General features: G+C 41.0%; 1 protein-coding gene across 5 annotated transcripts; it reads right to left on the bottom strand.

Annotated features, from left to right (window-relative positions):
- Window positions 1–720: 720 nt before the first annotated feature.
- l3mbtl1 (L3MBTL histone methyl-lysine binding protein 1) lies at window positions 721–18,032 on the bottom strand. 5 transcript variants are annotated; one of them, XM_012919891.3, is made up of 22 exons: window positions 17,768–18,032; window positions 16,508–16,715; window positions 12,284–12,465; window positions 9,835–9,961; window positions 9,108–9,285; window positions 8,890–9,025; window positions 8,743–8,791; window positions 8,268–8,356; window positions 7,148–7,252; window positions 6,891–7,026; window positions 6,534–6,625; window positions 6,075–6,226; window positions 4,885–4,961; window positions 4,508–4,593; window positions 4,269–4,379; window positions 3,212–3,401; window positions 2,584–2,686; window positions 2,095–2,283; window positions 1,978–2,027; window positions 1,371–1,528; window positions 1,220–1,282; window positions 721–981 (listed from the first exon to the last, which is right to left on the bottom strand). In XM_012919891.3, the coding sequence occupies exons 2-22, from the start codon at window positions 16,683–16,685 to the stop codon at window positions 847–849; spliced, it is 2,586 nt and encodes an 861-aa protein (XP_012775345.2). In that variant the 5' UTR covers window positions 16,686–16,715; window positions 17,768–18,032; the 3' UTR covers window positions 721–846. The 5 variants fall into 5 exon arrangements, with proteins under 5 accessions (XP_012775345.2, XP_012775347.2, XP_012775348.2 ...); XM_012919893.3 differs by having other exon boundaries at window positions 1,978–2,003; XM_012919894.3 differs by having other exon boundaries at window positions 3,260–3,401.
- Between the last annotated feature and the right edge of the window lie 106 nt (window positions 18,033–18,138).

The raw sequence follows: 18,138 nt of genomic DNA, 5'->3' as shown, positions 1-18,138 counted from the left end.
GTTTAACAAACATCTGTTACATGACATCACCTATTTTTTCCCCTTCACACCACTGAGAGCAGCGGGTGTCTGCAGTTCTCTGCCCATCCATGTGTCCATAAGTTTGTATACCTTAAGATGGACAACTTTGTTCATCTTAATCAAGGACATGATACCTTTTGAAGGTTTTCGGGGATTGTCTTTAAATTTGGAAGTTCAAGCACGAACTGATTAGAATTTGGTAGTCGGTGTTTAAAAGTCGCTGAGAGCTTTTGGCTTAATTCACACTGTGATATCATTTCTCACAATAGCTTAAAAGGATATGTTATTTATAAAATTATAACATTTTTATGTTCAAATAGTAAAAAAGTTACCCGCAGAGAGACATGGATGTAAAGTGCGCTTTGGTAGGCAGAGAAATGCAACTGTGGGGTTTCCAGCCATTCCCGCTGGCTTATAATTCAAATTCAGTATAAAGTATGTGGGTTGAAATGTTGAGATTTAGCACAGCACACACAGACGTACTGTGGCTAAGGGATATTTTTTGAGGGGTTTTGGGTGAACCAAACCCATCAGTTTCTGTTTTCCTACATGTGCTCCATCCTCATATCCATGACAGTCCTCCATTACTCTCCAAAAGTATTCATATTTTCTAATCAACCTGAATCTTCTAATCTCAGCTCTGTTTCTCTTTACCCTGATTGGACCTCACCCCACCCCACCCACCCCCCTCCCTCCTCCCTCTCTCTGATGGGTACAGGACACCGAACACATGGAAAAAGGGGTCAGGGTCTTTTTCCCTGCAACAGAATGAATTTGGCACATGATGATTGGCGGCACAGCGCTGCCGCTGAGTGAGGGCGGGATTCACTTCAGTCCCTCGTCTGTGCTCTTGAACATGAGGATGGCGTTGGAGATCTTGAGGGCGGGGCCTAGCTTAATGCTCATGATCTTCACAATGTCGGTCTGGGTCAGCAGCAGGAAAGCCTCCCCGTCGATCATCTAGAGAGACACAAATGTGGAGATAGTAAGTGGAGAAGAGTTTGTTCCATCTGGTCAAATATCAAATTATAGTAGCCCCTAGCAGTGAAATCCACTCAGAAATATTATACAGCTGCAAACATGTAAGAGTGCAAGACATTCTAAACAGCATCAGTAATGAATGACATGTTTACACGTCACCAGTAAAGACTGCAAATCTTTATTCATCCTTCAGTTATTAATCCACCTCTGGTCTCACCTCTTCTTTGAAGAGACGAGCCTGTTCTTCACAGCCAATTAAATTCTGGACAAATCTGAAGACCTGCGGCACAGATGCAGCGGATTTCAGGTAATCGTATAAGTCAGAGAAAGAATGTAAATAATTATAGAGGCGAACGACATTTTCCCACCTCCTCGACGCTCCATGCAGCCACCTGGCTGGCGTGAATGCCCTGAACGCCGGGCAGCAGCTTGCAGTGCTGTTCCCAGCACAAAGACAGAGTGCGGTCTGATTGGTTGCTCAAAGCTGACATGAACAGTGATGGATACACTCCCTGTGAGGACATGTCTGTGCACAGAAACATACATACACATGATGAAACACGTGATTGTACAAACATGGAAATTTGAGGGGAATACGAGATACATGAGCTGACTGGATGTTTGTTGCAACTGTTGCCTGTCTAAATACTGTATCTAGAATCTTATAAAGACAACGTGATTGTAAAATTATCTTAAAAGCATTAAGTAATTATATAAGATAAATACGTTGACAACCATTTAATTTTGGGTATCATAGCAGAAAAAGCAACGGTTAATTCATTTCTATTAGATTGCAAGGCTCAGTGGAAGCTCTAAAAACTTCACCGGTGAGTTACAAAAGGTCTGCCGGCCTTTTCACAGTAACAAATGCAGCATATCAAACAATTAACATGCAAATCTTCTGATTAGATTATTAGTATTTCTTGTTTTGAGGTGAGGTGCTGCGAAAACAAAAAAACAAACAGTGCAACTTACTCTGGTAGTCCCTCTGTTGATTCTTTCTGTATTTGGGAGGACGACCAATCCTGAAAATACAGAAAATGAATGCGAGAAAAAACAAACATGCACACAAATACATGGACACCACTTTACCTGCCACGGTAATGAGTCTTCTTAGTCCTCTGACCAAAGAAGAGGTTTCTCTTGCACTCTGAGTCTGATAGGTCAGCCTTCAGCCTACCCTGGTTACGCTCAGCCAACGGGCAGCCGGATATGCAGTGATGGGCGGTGAAACGACCGGTGACATGGCCTGAGCCGTCACACCCTGGAGTTGGACACTTCCTGTTTCAAAGACAAAAATGGAGATATGCTTTCTGTGCATTTTAGCATCTAAAAAAATTCTAATTTAAAAAAAAAAAAAGTTGGGACTCTGTGTAAAATGTCAACAAAAACATGGCCCCGTCCCAACTTTTTTTTAGATCATTGACTGATAATGTCAAATTCAAAATGATGATCCACTTTCTCAGTTCAAATATTTGACTTTTTTTATTCTGTTTTCATTTAGGTTTTACACATCATCCCAAGTTTTTGGAAAAATCATGCATTTAATGACAGAATGACAGAGCTGAGTTCAGGATTTACCTGTTGTGGAAGCTGTATTTGTTGGTTCTGGGCTGACTGATGGGTTTACAGGGAACAGAGGAGGTGTAGGTGGACTGGCCTGTAGCAGGAGGCTCCCTCACACCTACATATATACAAACACAGAGGAGAACATTCACATACACTCATAGGCTGACATTCACAATCACGGCATTGATTATACCTTAAAGAAATCATGTAAATAACAAGTGGCAAACCGTGAGGCTTTAAAAAGATCCACTAATGTCCACATGAGACTGGCTTTACAACAGAAAAAAACCATTTGGTCTATAAAGTCACCCATTTAACTTGTATTAAATCTTAAAGTTATGGATATGCCTGACAATGTAGATTAAATCATTACCTAAGAACAGTTTCTGTTAATCCAGTTTTCTTATTGTTAGGTAAAGTTAGCATGCCATTAAATATCACAGTGAATTACACTTGCTATGTAAGCTAGCTTGTCAGTGCTAGCATTAGCCAATATCGTAGCAGCACTGCCTTCAAAGTTCAACAAAATATTAAAATAAAGTTTCAGAACAGTCCGTAACACAATACTGATGTCACTGTGGCCACTTCTATCTTTTATATACAGTCTATAGAAGATAGCAATAGGCTTAGAATTTTTGACCTCCAGTTTTAAGTGAAGAAAAAGGAGTCACATGAGGCTGGTTGCTACCATGCGGTTGCTGTGTTTTAGTGTCCCGTGGAGGGATTTTAAGCGGGTGACCGGTGGCCTCGCACCAGCCTGCTGGATGGATGTCTGGGTGATCTGAGTCTACCCACTCATCATAGACGTGACTCCAGCCATCATAATGGATCTGAACAAGAAGAAGAGAGCGGGCTGTAATAGATATAAATACTCCACATGTACTTGAGCTCAAAATGTACAGAAATCAACAGTCAACTGCAAAGACGTATGACACAGTAATTGGACATGGAAGATCTTATTCCTGCAGACCTATCCAAACTGACAGGCACACATTAAACATACTTTATTGTTTCTTCTGTTTACTTCTCTTAGTCGTTGTGCTGTTATTTCTGATGACTGATCCGATCATCTACACACACACAATCCACTTTATTGATCTAGTCTTTTATCTCTGTTTGTCTTCTTCACCTCTGCAAAATCCTTGTTCAAGCTGTTCCTGACGAGGCAAGATGGTTTAACCCATGAGACTGGCACCTTCTGCTTGTTTTCCAGGTTTGATTCACTGCATCAGTTAGATTGCAGGTTGCGCGAGCAGCACCTTGGTTTATCTGGATGCTGATGGTCAGACCGAAGGGATCATATGCTTGATTGTCAGGATGGTCGGTCTTTGAAAGCGGAGCTCAGAGAGGTTGAAAAGTGGTCCACCAAGATGATATTTGATCTCCAGACTTGTTTATTGTTTTATTTATTGAAGCACAGCTGCTGAGCATAAGGAAAAAGTACTGGAGCAGGAATCTATATCTAATTTACTCTGATGATTGATGAAACTTGATTTCTTTTATTGTCATCAAACCAGTCTTGACTCCTTTTTTTATAAAGCTGATACTGGGATTATGTTTAATTGTGTTGCTTCCAGCTCTTTGACTGATTCTTGGGATCTTTTAATCTTTAGGAATCGATCAATCAATTAATTTTCTTCAAGAAAATGGGTTCAAGTAATCATTCCACAACATTAAAGAACTACACAAAGTTGTACCTTAATGCGATGCGTGTCCACCTCCTCAACTGTAGCCACTCTTATGAGACCGGGACTTCTTTTGTCCACGGCCTCCAGTTTCATCTGAGGCTGAAAGCTGTGAGGTGACCGCTGGAGCAGAGGATGATGGGATTTCACATTCACGTTGACAACAAAACAAACTAGACATATTTTCCATTAATCTGTGACTTTACTGTTCGTAATGCTAGCTCTTCTTTACTTTTTATCTGCATTCTCACCACTTTAAAGGCATCAGCAGCCACTGCTTTGGATCCTGTCTCCTCCAAGTATCGAGACCAGGAGAACCGGCCCTGGTCTGGATAATCTGGTGCAGGAAAAAACTTTCACCAACGTAAACAGCCATAAAACCTTACACGGTTTTGCCTGACTTTATATATCACTTATTAAAAAACAGCTTTTGTAAGTTTTAAGCATAGATACATATGTCAGGTACTAACTTTTAACTGTCACATGTTCATCCTCAGTTTAACGGTAATGAAAGAAAAAAAAAAGAGGGCAAGTGTACAAAAAAGTAACTGAGCAGAACTCATGATGAACCCATGATATGACAATGAGCACGGATAAACTACTGATTAACAGGGATCACATTCCTCACCTTGGGGTGGTGTTAGAGGGAGGTTCCTTTCTTGGCACCAACCAATAGGATGAATGTACGGACTGCTGGAATCACACCTGCATGTTGTGACACACAACAATATGCACAATTTAGGTTCAATAGAAATTTCTGTGAACTTACAGGAAAATTAAGACTGAACTGATGAGAGATTATGCTGCAGGAAATAAATCAGCATCTAGCTGTTGAAGAAAGTGAAACTTTTAAATCCTGAAAGATTTGTGTTTCTCTCTGTTGAAGTGATCTAAAGACACTTGTTTAGTAGTATTGTATCCATAGTGACATTGATGTAAAGGTGGATTTGTTGTACTGCTCTGAATCTCTGTGAAGATTGTGTTACAGCAATGTCAGTGTTTGCACGACACTTTTTTTCTGCATTGCTCTGTAAACAATCTGAGCTGACTGTGTTGAATATTGAACAACAGTTACTTTTACTGAAACACAGGAGCGAGAAAAGAGAGAGGTGAAAAAACGAGAAAGCAGCACGCATCTGCTGTGTGCTGGGAGAAAACTGGCACATGCGCTGAAACGAGTGAGCCAGATAAAAGTCCAGCTTGTTACGCTTTGTTTAATGGAGGCATTATCTTTATGCTAATCAATACACCGTGCTTATGCAGCTCGGCTGCTGTAGTCTGAATTGCTGCGATATGTACTGAAAAAGAAATCAGATACATGGAAAACATATTAGATGTTCACACTGAGAAAAGTCCAAGGGTTTTGGATTTTTTTTGCAGACAGACGAACCTTTACTTCTGAGCAAGGTTGCCACTCTAAAATGTTCTGAAATGAACATTTCACAAACGTAATTTTATAATCTGAAATGGTCACATATCACCTATGACACAGCATCAAACAGCTGTACAGTCCTAATAAAGGTATGAATTTCGTTCCACGGGATTCAGAACTTTTTGCAAACTCTAGCAGCCATCATTAATCTGCCTTAACAATGCCAACTGCTCCCCTCTTGATTAAACTCAAACCTCCAGCTACACCAGCAGAATAGAGATATTATAATTACCCTTTTCTATGACAGCACGAAATATCTAAATAGCTGTATTCTCACCGATACTGCTTCAGATTTATATGAACATATCAAAAGCCCAATCACAGTATCATTTTAGAAATCCTTTAAATCATTTCCCAAAAGCATTCAGATAGATGCTACGACTCACCAGTAGTCATATGTGTCATCCCAGTTGTCAAAATGAACCAGGAAGCGGTCATCCACCACATCGGTGATGGTTGCTACACAGATCAGGGAGGGGTTCATACGATCGACGGCCTCCAGCTTCATTCCTATCTCGAAACCACACTTCACATCGATCTGGAAAACCAGGGGAAGCGTTACCTTCTTTGGTGTGCTGTTGAGCCACTTGTCAAGATTTTTAGATTATGATCTCCATGCATTTGGTATTTACATAAAAATTATCCAGGACCTTATTAAACAAAACAGTTCAGTTTGTCTTCAGTGCTGCACGATCATGATCTAAGGTGCACATTTCTTAAAATAAGCTTTTCATTATAATAGCTGAAGTTGGGAATTTTCCTTGCACTGAATCAGTCACCTCATCCAATATGTGTGTGTGTGGTTAAAACAGCCAGCATATATTATACTGCACAGAGATGGTTACCCTTCCGGGACTGGCAAAAAGTTCTTTGGGAGCCACTTGTGCTTTAGTCATTCTCAGATAGTTGGTCCAAGTAAACTCCTCCTCTTTACAGCCTGCAGGAAGCACAGAAATACAGAAAGGAGTCACATGTTGGAAGATTTAGAGGATTTAGAGGAATTGTTTTCACATCTGTGTGCTTTAAATGTAAAAATGCCAGGAGAGACTCAGCTGAGCTCAGTAAAAACACTAGATCTCATTACTTAATCTGCACCAAAAGAAACCATGCGCTCTAAACTTCTTGTGTCAATAAAACACACACTGGGATGGCAAATATTTTTTAAGAATTTATTTAGTGTAAGAATAAGTATGACCTCTGACCTTTGGGGGTGTGCAATTTGTGCCCTGTGCTCTCACACCAGCCTGCAGCGTGGATGTCGGGAGAGTTGGCATTCACCCAGAAGTCATGACAGTCAGAGTAGCCATCAAAATGAAGCCGCAGCCGGTAACCGCAGACCTGACATGACATATCAGAAGAGGAGACACCTCAGTGAACTCATTCTGCATCCAAAGCATTCTGTGAATACATGAAAATGATCCTAAATAAGAAGCCTGGCGGCGACGGTCAACTGGCTCACCTCAGCCACAGTGAGGACAAAGTACATGGACGGATGCTGCGGGTCGATGCCTTCCAGCTTCATCCCCTGTTTGAAGCCGTTCTTCACTGTCGGCACTCTCTGGGACTGGAACATGAAACAACAGCAAAAGTTTCCGTACAACAAGGAGATGGAAGCAAAGTCTGCATAAAAGATTTTTCTGGGGAAACTGAGTGACAGCAAAGAACAGAGAAACCATCCGAAAACCGCTAGAAAAAATAATAAAATAACAGGGATTATGTCTTCATCTTAATGTTTTTTACTCTTTTATTCCAAGATTAGGTTTTTCATCACTGTTATACAAACCTTTAGATTATTTTAAAATCAAACTCCAACATTTAGTACAGAGGTGTCAAACGTAAGGCCCAGGGGTCAGAATCGGTCCGACAAACACTCTAAGACTCCAATCCAGTCTGCTTAGACAGGTTTGGAAAATGGCATAAATTTTGGACTTTTAACTGTATTTTTAAACATTTTATAACTTAACCGATGAAGACCATGGACATTTATACCACATCAACATAACTACGTAGTAGGTAAACTATTCTGCTGGATACACTCACAGCTCAAAAAAAAGAAGCAAGTTCTTTGAATTAACATACACTTTCTGTTTTGGAATAGTCTCAGCAATGAGCTTTCTTTTGTGTAATTTTCAGCACTTATTTCTTACAATTTAAGCCCAACGAGCTGCGCTGACAGATTTCTTTCATTTGATACAGCAGCGTTTCTTTATTGTGTAGAAAAACGGAGACGTACTGCTGAAATTGCACTTGTTTTCTTACACTGAGATACTTCAGAGATTAAAAGTGTAACTAAAGTTCTTTACACTTACAGAAAGGAGAGTTTCATTGATTTGGCCCGCTTCACTTCAAAGTGGGCACAATGTGAAATTAGTTTTAAATCCTTGATTTAATATATGAACATATGGCTTTGGCGACATAAATTACTTTGTCCCTCTCTTGAGAGTGCTACACTCAATTTTGCTCCGAGCAATAGATTTGATTGCCTACTACGGTTACTACGGATGTGTGTGTGTGTGTGTGTGTGTGTGTGTGTGTGTGTGTGTGTGTGTGTGTGTGTGTGTGTGTGTGTGTGTACATACCTCTTGGAAAAGCTTGTTAGGAGCAGCAACAGCTTTGGTCTCCTCCAGGTACTGAGCCCACGTCCACTGCTCTGTCTTACTGTCTCCACCTTCAGCAAACAGACACCATCATTTATTACATTTATAAAATTATTTATTACAATTTACAACTAATGGAAACAGTCAGAAGAAGATAATTTAATGGCATGTCAGCTGCAGCGGAATTTAAAAAATCTAAGCCTGCTGTGAAACTCCAACATTATGTCTTCTATACACTCGATACATTTTCGACCTTGCATGTTTGTTTTTTTTCAAATAAATTGAAACAGGAAAGGGTATGTAATGAAAGGATAAAGAAGGACACACAGCTTCTGGATGAAGTAAAGAGATGATGTGATTTTATGTGATGTAGTGTTGCAGCTTAGTAGTAATAGTATCCAGTGAAAGATGATATGCGTCCAACAAAACCACTGATGCAAGAAATAAATGCTCCAACCTCCTCTGATGTGTCGGCCATCTGCTTTAGAATCATCCATTTTCTCATCCTTAAAAAGAAAACACGAGAAAGCACACAACAGGAAACGGTGAGATGGTAGTCACGCATAAAAGCAACTTTAAAACTGAAATAGCAACGCGGTTCCACCGTGCCCTCGATGTCCGAGTCTTCCTCAGATGGACTCAGGTACTCCTTCCTTTTCCTCTTCCTCATGGGCTTCAGGTGATCGGGGTTTAGGGAGACTCTCCCGCCTGCCGGCACTTTCTCCACGCCAATGCTCCTCCTGAGGCGCGGGGAACGAAAGATGAGCTTATGCATGTGGAGCGAGGCGCGTAAACATAAAGGCCGAGCAGCGGGGCACATACTTGTCAGTGATGGGGTCTCTGCGGAGCTCTTCTGTGTAGGTCCGCTGAGCTCTGGGATTATGGTTCTGTTGTCCTGGATCAACCTGGACTCCAGCTTTGATCGGCACCAACCTCTCTGGCTCCAGGGCCACGCCCCTCCCAGAGCTGGCAGGAGTCGACGCATCTGTCACAGACAGGGCTGCAGGTGAAAACACGCCCGTCTGCATCTTTATTGAATATTCTTTGACTTTTCAAAGTTTCTCAGCTGGATTTTAAATGTCTACAAAGAAATCTGCAGCTGCAACCTCTTCACTTGTAAAGAGAAGCTCTGCTACAGCTGATGTAATTACCACTCATTTATGCTTAATACACACACACACACACACACACACACACACACACACACACACACACACACACACACACACACACACACTGATGACTGAGCCCATGCTGTTTAGTACTTCAAATAAAAGTGCAGGCTGTTTAAACACGTGTAACACAAGAACTAGTTTAACTCACTGTTATATTTGAAATATCACATATAAAAGCTGCTTTGGTTATCAAATATGTGCTAAAATATAACAAACACATGTGGCTAAGTAGTATAAAAATCTGTTATCCTAGAGGTGACCGGTTCCAAACTGTTTTCTGCTCTGTGTGTGCAAAATGTAAATGATTCACCAGAGTGCAGTATTTGTGTGTCTGTGCCTGATATTACTATGACCTTACGTAACCACGAGTCTACCTGGCTTGTCTGGAACTCTTTCTGCGTCAGTGGATCTCCCAGAAGTCCCTGCTGCAGGTTCAGCAGTGCTGCTGGCAGTGCCCGGGGTGATCAATGTGCTCAGAGCTCCTAAGTCACTCACACAGAACTACAAGACAAATACACACACACACATGCATCAGTGCACCATCTGTCAAAATGTGTCCGTGTCTTTACAAACTGTATGCTGCTTTAAAAAAAAAAAAAAAAGTATATACATGTATATGTATATATATATATGTGTATATATATATATATATATATATATATATATATATATATATATATATATATATATATAAACAAACACCCAGCACGCCCCTGCGGGCGGTTTATCCCTCAAGCTCGGGTCCTCTACCAGAGGCCTGGGAGCTTGAGGGTCCTGCGCAGTATCTTAGCTGTTCCCAGGACTGCGCTCTTCTGGACAGAGATCTCCGATGTTGTTCCCGGGATCTGCTGGAGCCACTCGCCTATCTTGGGAGTCACCGCACCTAGTGCTCCGATTACCACGGGGACCACCGTTACCTTCACCCTCCACATCCTCTCGAGCTCTTCTCTGAGCCCTTGGTATTTCTCCAGCTTCTCGTGTTCCTTCTTCCTGATATTGCTGTCATTCAGAACCGCTACATCGATCACTACGGCCGTCTTCTTCTGTTTGTCTACCACCACTATGTCCGGTTGGTTAGCCACCACCGTTTTGTCCGTCTGTATCTGGAAGTCCCACAGGATCTTAGCTCGGTCATTCTCCACCACCCTTGGGGGCATCTCCCATTTTGACCTCGGGACTTCCAGGTTATACTCGGCACAGATGTTCCTGTACACTATGCCGGCCACTTGGTTATGGCGTTCCATGTATGCCTTGCCTGCTAGCATCTTGCACCCTGCTGTTATGTGCTGGATTGTCTCTGGGGCATCTTTACACAGCCTGCACCTGGGGTGTTGCCTGGTGTGATAGACCCCAGCCTCTATGGATCTTGTGCTCAGAGCTTGTTCTTGTGCTGCCATGATTAGTGCCTCTGTGCTGTCTTTCAGTCCAGCTTTGTCCAGCCACTGGTAGGATTTCTGGATATCAGCCACCTCCTCTATCTGCCGGTGGTACATACCGTGCAGGGGCCTGTCCTTCCATGATGGTTCCTCGTCTCCCTCCTCTTTCTTGGGTTTCTGCTGCCTGAGGTATTCACTGAGCACTCGGTCAGTTGGGGCCATCTTCCCAATGTATTCTTGGATGTTCGTTGTCTCATCCTGGACTGTGGTGCTGACACTCACCAGTCCCCGGCCCCCTTCCTTCCGCTTAGCGTACAGCCTCAGGGTGCTGGACTTGGGGTGAAACCCTCCATGCATGGTAAGGAGCTTTCTTGTCTTTATGTCAGTGGCTTCTATCTCCTCCTTTGGCCAGCCTATTACCCCAGCAGGGTACCTGATCACGGGCAGGGCGTACGTGTTGATGGCCCGGATCTTGTTCTTACCATTCAGCTGACTCCTCAGGACTTGCCTGACCCTCTGCAGGTACTTGGTGGTTTCAGCTTTTCTAGCGGCCTCTTCATGGTTCCCATTCGCCTGCGGGATCCCCAAGTACTTGTAACTGTCCTCTATGTCTGCAATGTTGCCTTCTGGTAGTTCAATCCCCTCAGTTCTGACTACCTTCCCTCTCTTTGTTACCATCCGACTACACTTCTCCAGTCCGAACGACATTCCAATGTCATTGCTGTATAGCCTGGTAGTGTGGATCAGTGAATCGATGTCTCGTTCACTCTTGGCATACAGCTTGATGTCATCCATGTACAGGAGGTGGCTGACAACTGCTCCGTTCCGTAGTCAGTATCCGTAGCCAGTCTTGTTAATGATCTCACTGAGGGGGTTCAGGCCTATGCAGAACAGCAGTGGGGACAGAGCATCTCCTTGGTAGATCCCGCACTTGATGGTGACTTGTGCTATGGGCTTGGAGTTGGCCTCTAGTGTTGTACGCCACATCCCCATTGAGTTCCTGATGAAGGCTCTTAGGGTCCCATTGATCTTGTACAATTCTAGGCATTCCAGTATCCAGCTGTGGGGCATTGAGTCATAGGCCTTCTTGTAATCAATCCAGGCAGTGCACAGGTTGGTCAGTCTGGTCTTGCAGTCTCGGCTGATTGTTCTGTCTACCAGTAGCTGGTGTTTTGCGCCTCTGGTATTCTTGCCAATTCCTTTCTGTGTCCCGGAATATTATATATATATATATATATATATATATATATATACATATATATATATATATATATATATATATATATATATATATATATATATATATATATATATATATATATATATATATATATGTATGTATGTATGTATATATATATATATGTTATTCAGGACTTTGTCAAAAAAGAAATAAAAACAACTTTCAATGACTTTTTTTAAACCACAGCAAAGCTTAATATCGCTTTACCTTAAGGTTGCTACTGGGCAGGATGGCCATTCCCTCCTTCAACTCTAGGACATGGACAATGCTACAAGCTCCGCCCACCTGTGCTGTCAGTGCAGGCGTTGCCATCTCATTGGCTCTGCTTCCTTTACCTGGGTTACCCACTGCAACAGCTGGAGTCACCTCCACCTTCTGATGGGCAGGAGCTGAGGAAAAAGATGCACTCGGAATAATAAAGCACAAAGTGATGTAGTTCATTGTCATCTGCTTTACTCACTATAAATGGTAAAGGAAAAACAGCGCTCTGTTGCCGTGACAACCAGGCAAATAGTATTTGTTTGTTTCTGTAGATTTGCAGACAGGCTTGGTTATCAGCACACTTCACAAAACTGTTAAACAGCTGCTAATATCGTCACTCAGTTTTCACACTCAGTATTACTGCACATTTCTCTGACATGAGAAACTGCAATAGAAATCAGGATCTGCTGGTTATTAGTGTTATATTATTGTTATTAGTGATTAACACGTTTGTAAAAGACCCGGGGGCACAGACCCGGCCTCAGAGAGGGTCACAAGCTAATGTGCGTCTAACGCCAAGTCAGATAAATGGGAGGATTGTGTCGGGAAATAAATTGTGTCTGTTTTTTATTTTTATATCAGTTCATTAAAGTATTTTTTCCCCCAAAACTTTGTTATGGTTTTTATTTCAGTAAGTTTTTATTTTAAGTAACAACAACAGTCTTGGTTTATCTAATACAGAGCAGAGATTTTGGAAGCAATCAAACTGTTTTCTTAATGTTGTTGTTATTTTGGACAAACACAGTTTTAATTACCTGATTATCTCTTTTGTTAATAAAATTAAAAAAGTAAAAAACTTCCACGGCTTTGGTGAGCTAGAGCTAACGTCTCAGAAAGTGTTGCTCTGTCCGGCCAACACATCAAAACTTAAAGGTTTAATATTGAACATGGAAACTCTGAATTAAAAATTATGCATTAAAACTTATTAATTATGAACAGGCACTGGAAGATTTGTCAGGATTTGCACATGCAGTGAGGAGTGGCTGAGTGAACTCTATGTACTACCAGTCAAAAGTTTGTACACACCTTCTCATTTAATGTTTTTTCTTTATTTTCATGACTATTTAAACTGTAGATTCTCACTGAAGGGATCACAACTAAGAATGAACACATATGGAGTTAATTTTATGTCTTATGTGTTTTATTTATTTAATTTGCTGTTTTTTGTTATTCTATTGTTTTAACTTATTTTCTGTACAGCACTTTGTTCCTGTGCTGGGTATTTTAAAGTGCTTTATAAATAAAATTGGATTGGATTGGATTATGTAGTAAACAAAAACGTGTGAAATAACTTGTGTTTTATATTTTAGATTCTTCAAAATAACCGCCCTTTGCTTCCATTACTGCTTTGCACACTCTTGGCCTTCTCTCAATGAGTTTCATGAAATGGTTTTCCAATAGTTTTGAAGAAGTTCCCAGAGATGCTCAGCATCTTGTTGGTCCTTTTGCCTTCACTCTGCGGTTCATCTAATCCCAAACCATCTCCTGTGCCTTCAGTTTTGAATAAGTTCCCCAACAGTGTCACCAGCACAACACCCCCACACCATCACACCTCCTCAATGCTTCACAGTGGGAACCATACATCTAGAGACCATCAGTTCACCTTTTCTGCGTTGCACAAAAACACGGCGGGTGGAACCAAAGATCTTAAATTTGGACAATGAGACCAAAGCACTGGTCTAATGTGTTTTGTGCTAATTTTGATAATTGTATTTCAAACAAATCTCTTCTGCTTGTTGTTGCTGCTTGTATTAGTTTCTTAGCAGCTATTTGACCATAAAGGCCTGATTTGCGAAGTCTCCTCTGAACAGTTGATGTACAGATCTGTCTGCTACTGGAACTCTGTGTGGCATTTATCTGGGCTCTAATCTGGGTTGCTGTTAACTTGTGATTTCTGAGGCTGGTCAGATGAATTTATCCTCAGCAGCAGAGGTAACTCTTGGTCTTCCTTTCCTGGGCCGGTCCTCATGTAAGCCAGTTTCATTGTAGCGCTTGATGGTTTTTGCAACTGCACTGCATTCAAAGTTTAGTTATTTTCCGGACTGTCTGACCTTCAGTTCTTAAAGTAATGAGAAGGTGTGTCCAAACTTTTGACTGGTAGTGGATGTAGCATCTTTAACAATCCTTAAACCATCAGCTGGGCCCGATTCCAAGAAGCAGGCTTAGTAAACAACTTTGAATTTGTTAACCCTAAATTGAAGGAAACACTGTTTTCCCCCCCTGAACGACAGGTAACTTCAACTCTGAGTAGTTACCATGGTTACCAAGTTTCTCTCTCTGACTCCTCCCCTCTTGATATGCACAGTTTAATTTCTCCTTCATAAAGTCGCTGTCAAAGTGCACAACGCAGCAAATTCATTCACAGAAGAGGGCATGGTTAGTTCACTGTTTTCTGTACGTAACATAACAGCGATTACATCTTAGACTTATTGTCAGTTCAGATTTAAATCTATAGACTCGGTCTTTCTAAAGCTGAATCTCTGTGAACAGTAATGCAGCTGTCACACTGTCAGTCAGTTTGCCCACACTTTAAACATTTGCTGCAGCAATCACTGTTTAAGTTATCAATCATGTGTTGTTCTGTAATCAGTCACATTGATGGAAAAATGGCTGAGAATATCTGATTGAAGATGAGCGTGAAATGACTAAAACTGAGTTCAATGGTTTTTTTACAGTGACGTTTAAGGATGCGCTCAGATAACCATCATGGATTCAGACTGGATCAGGTCTGGATCCAGCTCATCTCCTCCAGATCCATTCATTGTGGCTTAATTTGTCCCGATACAATCTGTATTCCTTATTTAAAGAGCCTCACCCTCCCAGAATTACACTAAAATATCTCAAATCTATCTGAACATCATGTAAACAGCTCTATAAAAGCTGAGACATTTCTAAAAACGTGTTTGTCCATGCTAACATGCAAAGTCTTACTATCAGGCTACCAGTAACTGAGTAAAACATCTCTACTGTTGCCGTAAGAGAGCCATCATCTATCACTGATATTACATAAAATTACGAACGCTTACACTGGGGAACATTAAAGCACAGTTTTTCCTCTAAATTTAATTAAAAACTTTTATCCAGTAATGGCAGACATAATGAAATCCTCTGTGAAAAATGAAATTCTTACAGCGCATCAGTACATTAAATTTTTACTGAATAATTATTGGGAAAAAATGTAATGATTTTAAACTGCTGCAATAACTGTTTTTTTACTGAACCAAAACTGACTTGAGGGCAGACTGTCTGTTGCCGTCTGGGTTACTAATCTCACAGGTCCATCAGTAAAGTGTGGCTCGTCTGTTTCTCCAGATTTTTATCTTCCCGGACATCTCCTAGATTTTGTCCCTGTCAGGTTACAGCTGAATCATTAGGGTTAAAAATCAGAACTATAGCTTCATCTAATGAAAGTTTGCTAAATAAACACCGCAGTCAGTACAGAGAAGTTAGATATTTCATATCGAACATTTATATTGTGCATGATGATGACAGAACGGCCCGTGGCTCAATAAAATGACTCTTTCCGCACTTCTAAAAGGACTAAAAGGAGGCTCTCTTGTTTACCTGTTGCCGTGGTGAATCTGCCCTCCTAAAGTAAAAGAGGTCAATTTTAACATTTTCATTTAAATGTATCCAGCTAATGATTTTATTAGACTGAGATTTAAAGCGGATGACTTGTTCAATGAAAAGAAAAGATAAGTTTTTAATTAACAATTCAATTTTCATTGGGGGGGGGGGGGGGGGGGGGTTATCACAAATGCATCAATAAACCTGACCTGAATTACTGACAGAATGATCTGAAGCCGTTTAGTAAGTCTATGAAGGTTTTCTGGAAATGAAGACTCAGAGTTGATTATTAAACTCACAGCTTTGTGAACAGTGACCTAATAAGATGAGTTGCATCTTTTGTGTATATATTTCTATGTGATGTTATTAAGTCAACCATTAAAATGACCCTTGTTTTGTAATGTGATGCCTGTGAATTAGGTTAAACATTGCAGGTGTAAATTCTGAACTATGACCTTACAATTTGCCTGGTAAATTATTACACTGCTGGTTACTTAAAGGCTCACTTCTCAATTCGTTTTTCAGTCTAATGAGATCAGAAGACACGATCAGTGTTTTCCCCAACAGTGCTTTAGTAGAGTATGTATCTGTGAACATGCTTACATATGAGTTCACCTGGTAGCAGGAGAGCAGTGGTGGTGTGGGGCTGAGGCCGAGCCTTCTTGGTCACACCATCACCCCCGCAGATGAGGATTGTCTCTGTGGGAGGCGAAGATGACGGATCCATAGGGGTGCAGTCCGGTTCTTTGGCTGGAGCCTCCATGTTCACTTTGGCACTCATGACGGCGTCCCAGTGTGTTGTGCTGGAGCACTGGGAGACACAGCGTGAGAAATAGCACAAAGTAATGCTGTCTGGTTATCGGGTAACAGCTTTAACATTGTGTGTTAAAGATTTATAGAGGAGACTGTACCCAAAACCTGAGGAGGGAGTGCCACAGTATGGACGGGAGAGTAATCCCGCCAATTTAAGCTTTCATTTTTATGTTGTTTCTTGTTTTTAAATATATTTCTTTATTGGAATATGTCTGATTTAGAGGCATATACAAAATTCAAATCTTAAATTATTATAATATTATTTTCTGCTGTCTTGAAACATCTCTTTTTAATTTACCACATTAGCACCGCTTTTATCATTCAACAAAATACTATTTATCCAAAGTACAGGACAGAGTTTAAATTTTACTTTAAAATTTAACTACATTTCACCCTCCAAAAAATCTTCCTCTAAAAGTGTTTCCAATAAGGCAAAACAGCCATGAACTTTTATAAGCCATGCATTCCTTTCAATAATAAAAGAATAATGGTGACACACCAATATTTACGCGCAAGCTCCCAAGTCTACACACACACACACACACCGACAGAGACTAAAATACAGCATTTCAGTTAAAATGGCGGAGGATCTGAAATCCTTGAGGCAAAAAATGTGCTAAAGCAGAGGTTCAATTCCTGTGAAAATCCCATTTAATGAAAAAAGCAACCTTATCGCCCATTCCGGCAATATCTTTAATGAATGAGCAACATTTTCTCCTCATAACAGCGTTAAGTGTGCCGGGTATTTTTGAAACCTTGGCGCAACTGCTTTAAATTTAAAATTTGTATTTAAACCTGCTACGTCAAAGATCCGCGAGCCATTATCAAATGTATATATTAAAGATGATAAGCTTTGTGCTTGATTACATCTCTGACGCCAAAAACGGTTTACCTCGGTGAGGGGAGAAAAAAAAGAAACAACAGACTGGCGGGTTTCTTTTTAAACCCAGTGTGACTAAAATATGCTTCTGCCTTCTATAATTAGAGGAAAGTTCTAAAATTTGATTTTAATTCGTGTTTTCAGATTTCAGGAACTGAAATTTGGCTTACCAGCTCTGATCTCCTGCGGCTCCGGGGCTTGGACTGCGCATGCGCGGGACCACAGTACAGTCACCGCTCGTTGGCTATAATTTAACGCCAAAAGAAAGACTTCCAGTGCGTCGCTCCACTTTCAGTAATGGTCGATAGGTGGAAAAAAAAGTGCTCCCTCGATTAGCTGCAAAAGCGTAAAATAGCTGCTGTAACGATTTTTATTTGGCATGCGAGCGAAATGTTCCCGCTTACATCCATAAATACGCGCTCTGCTCATTTCCTCCACAACTGCAGCCTATAATGAGCGAGCGTTTATTATATAATTAGCAGGATATAGGTCATGTCAATACTGCAGTCAAGGTTTTTATAATCCAGACAAAACAACGTCA

Source organism: Maylandia zebra, linkage group LG20 (assembly GCF_041146795.1).
Source record: "Maylandia zebra isolate NMK-2024a linkage group LG20, Mzebra_GT3a, whole genome shotgun sequence".
Taxonomy (NCBI): domain Eukaryota; kingdom Metazoa; phylum Chordata; class Actinopteri; order Cichliformes; family Cichlidae; genus Maylandia; species Maylandia zebra.
This window is presented reverse-complemented; position numbering and strand designations above follow the sequence as displayed.

Bases quoted from the DNA above. Each gene is read 5' to 3' on its own strand.
- l3mbtl1 (XM_012919891.3), bottom strand. From the start codon at position 16,685: ATGAGTGCCAAAGTGAACATGGAGGCTCCAGCCAAAGAACCGGACTGC. The intron at 6,626-6,890 runs GTCAGAGGTCAT...TGCTTCCTGCAG, and splicing joins CAAATTGCACACCCCCAAAG to GCTGTAAAGAGGAGGAGTTT. The intron at 4,594-4,884 runs GTGAGGAATGTG...TTCCTGCACCAG, and splicing joins CCCTCTAACACCACCCCAAG to ATTATCCAGACCAGGGCCGG.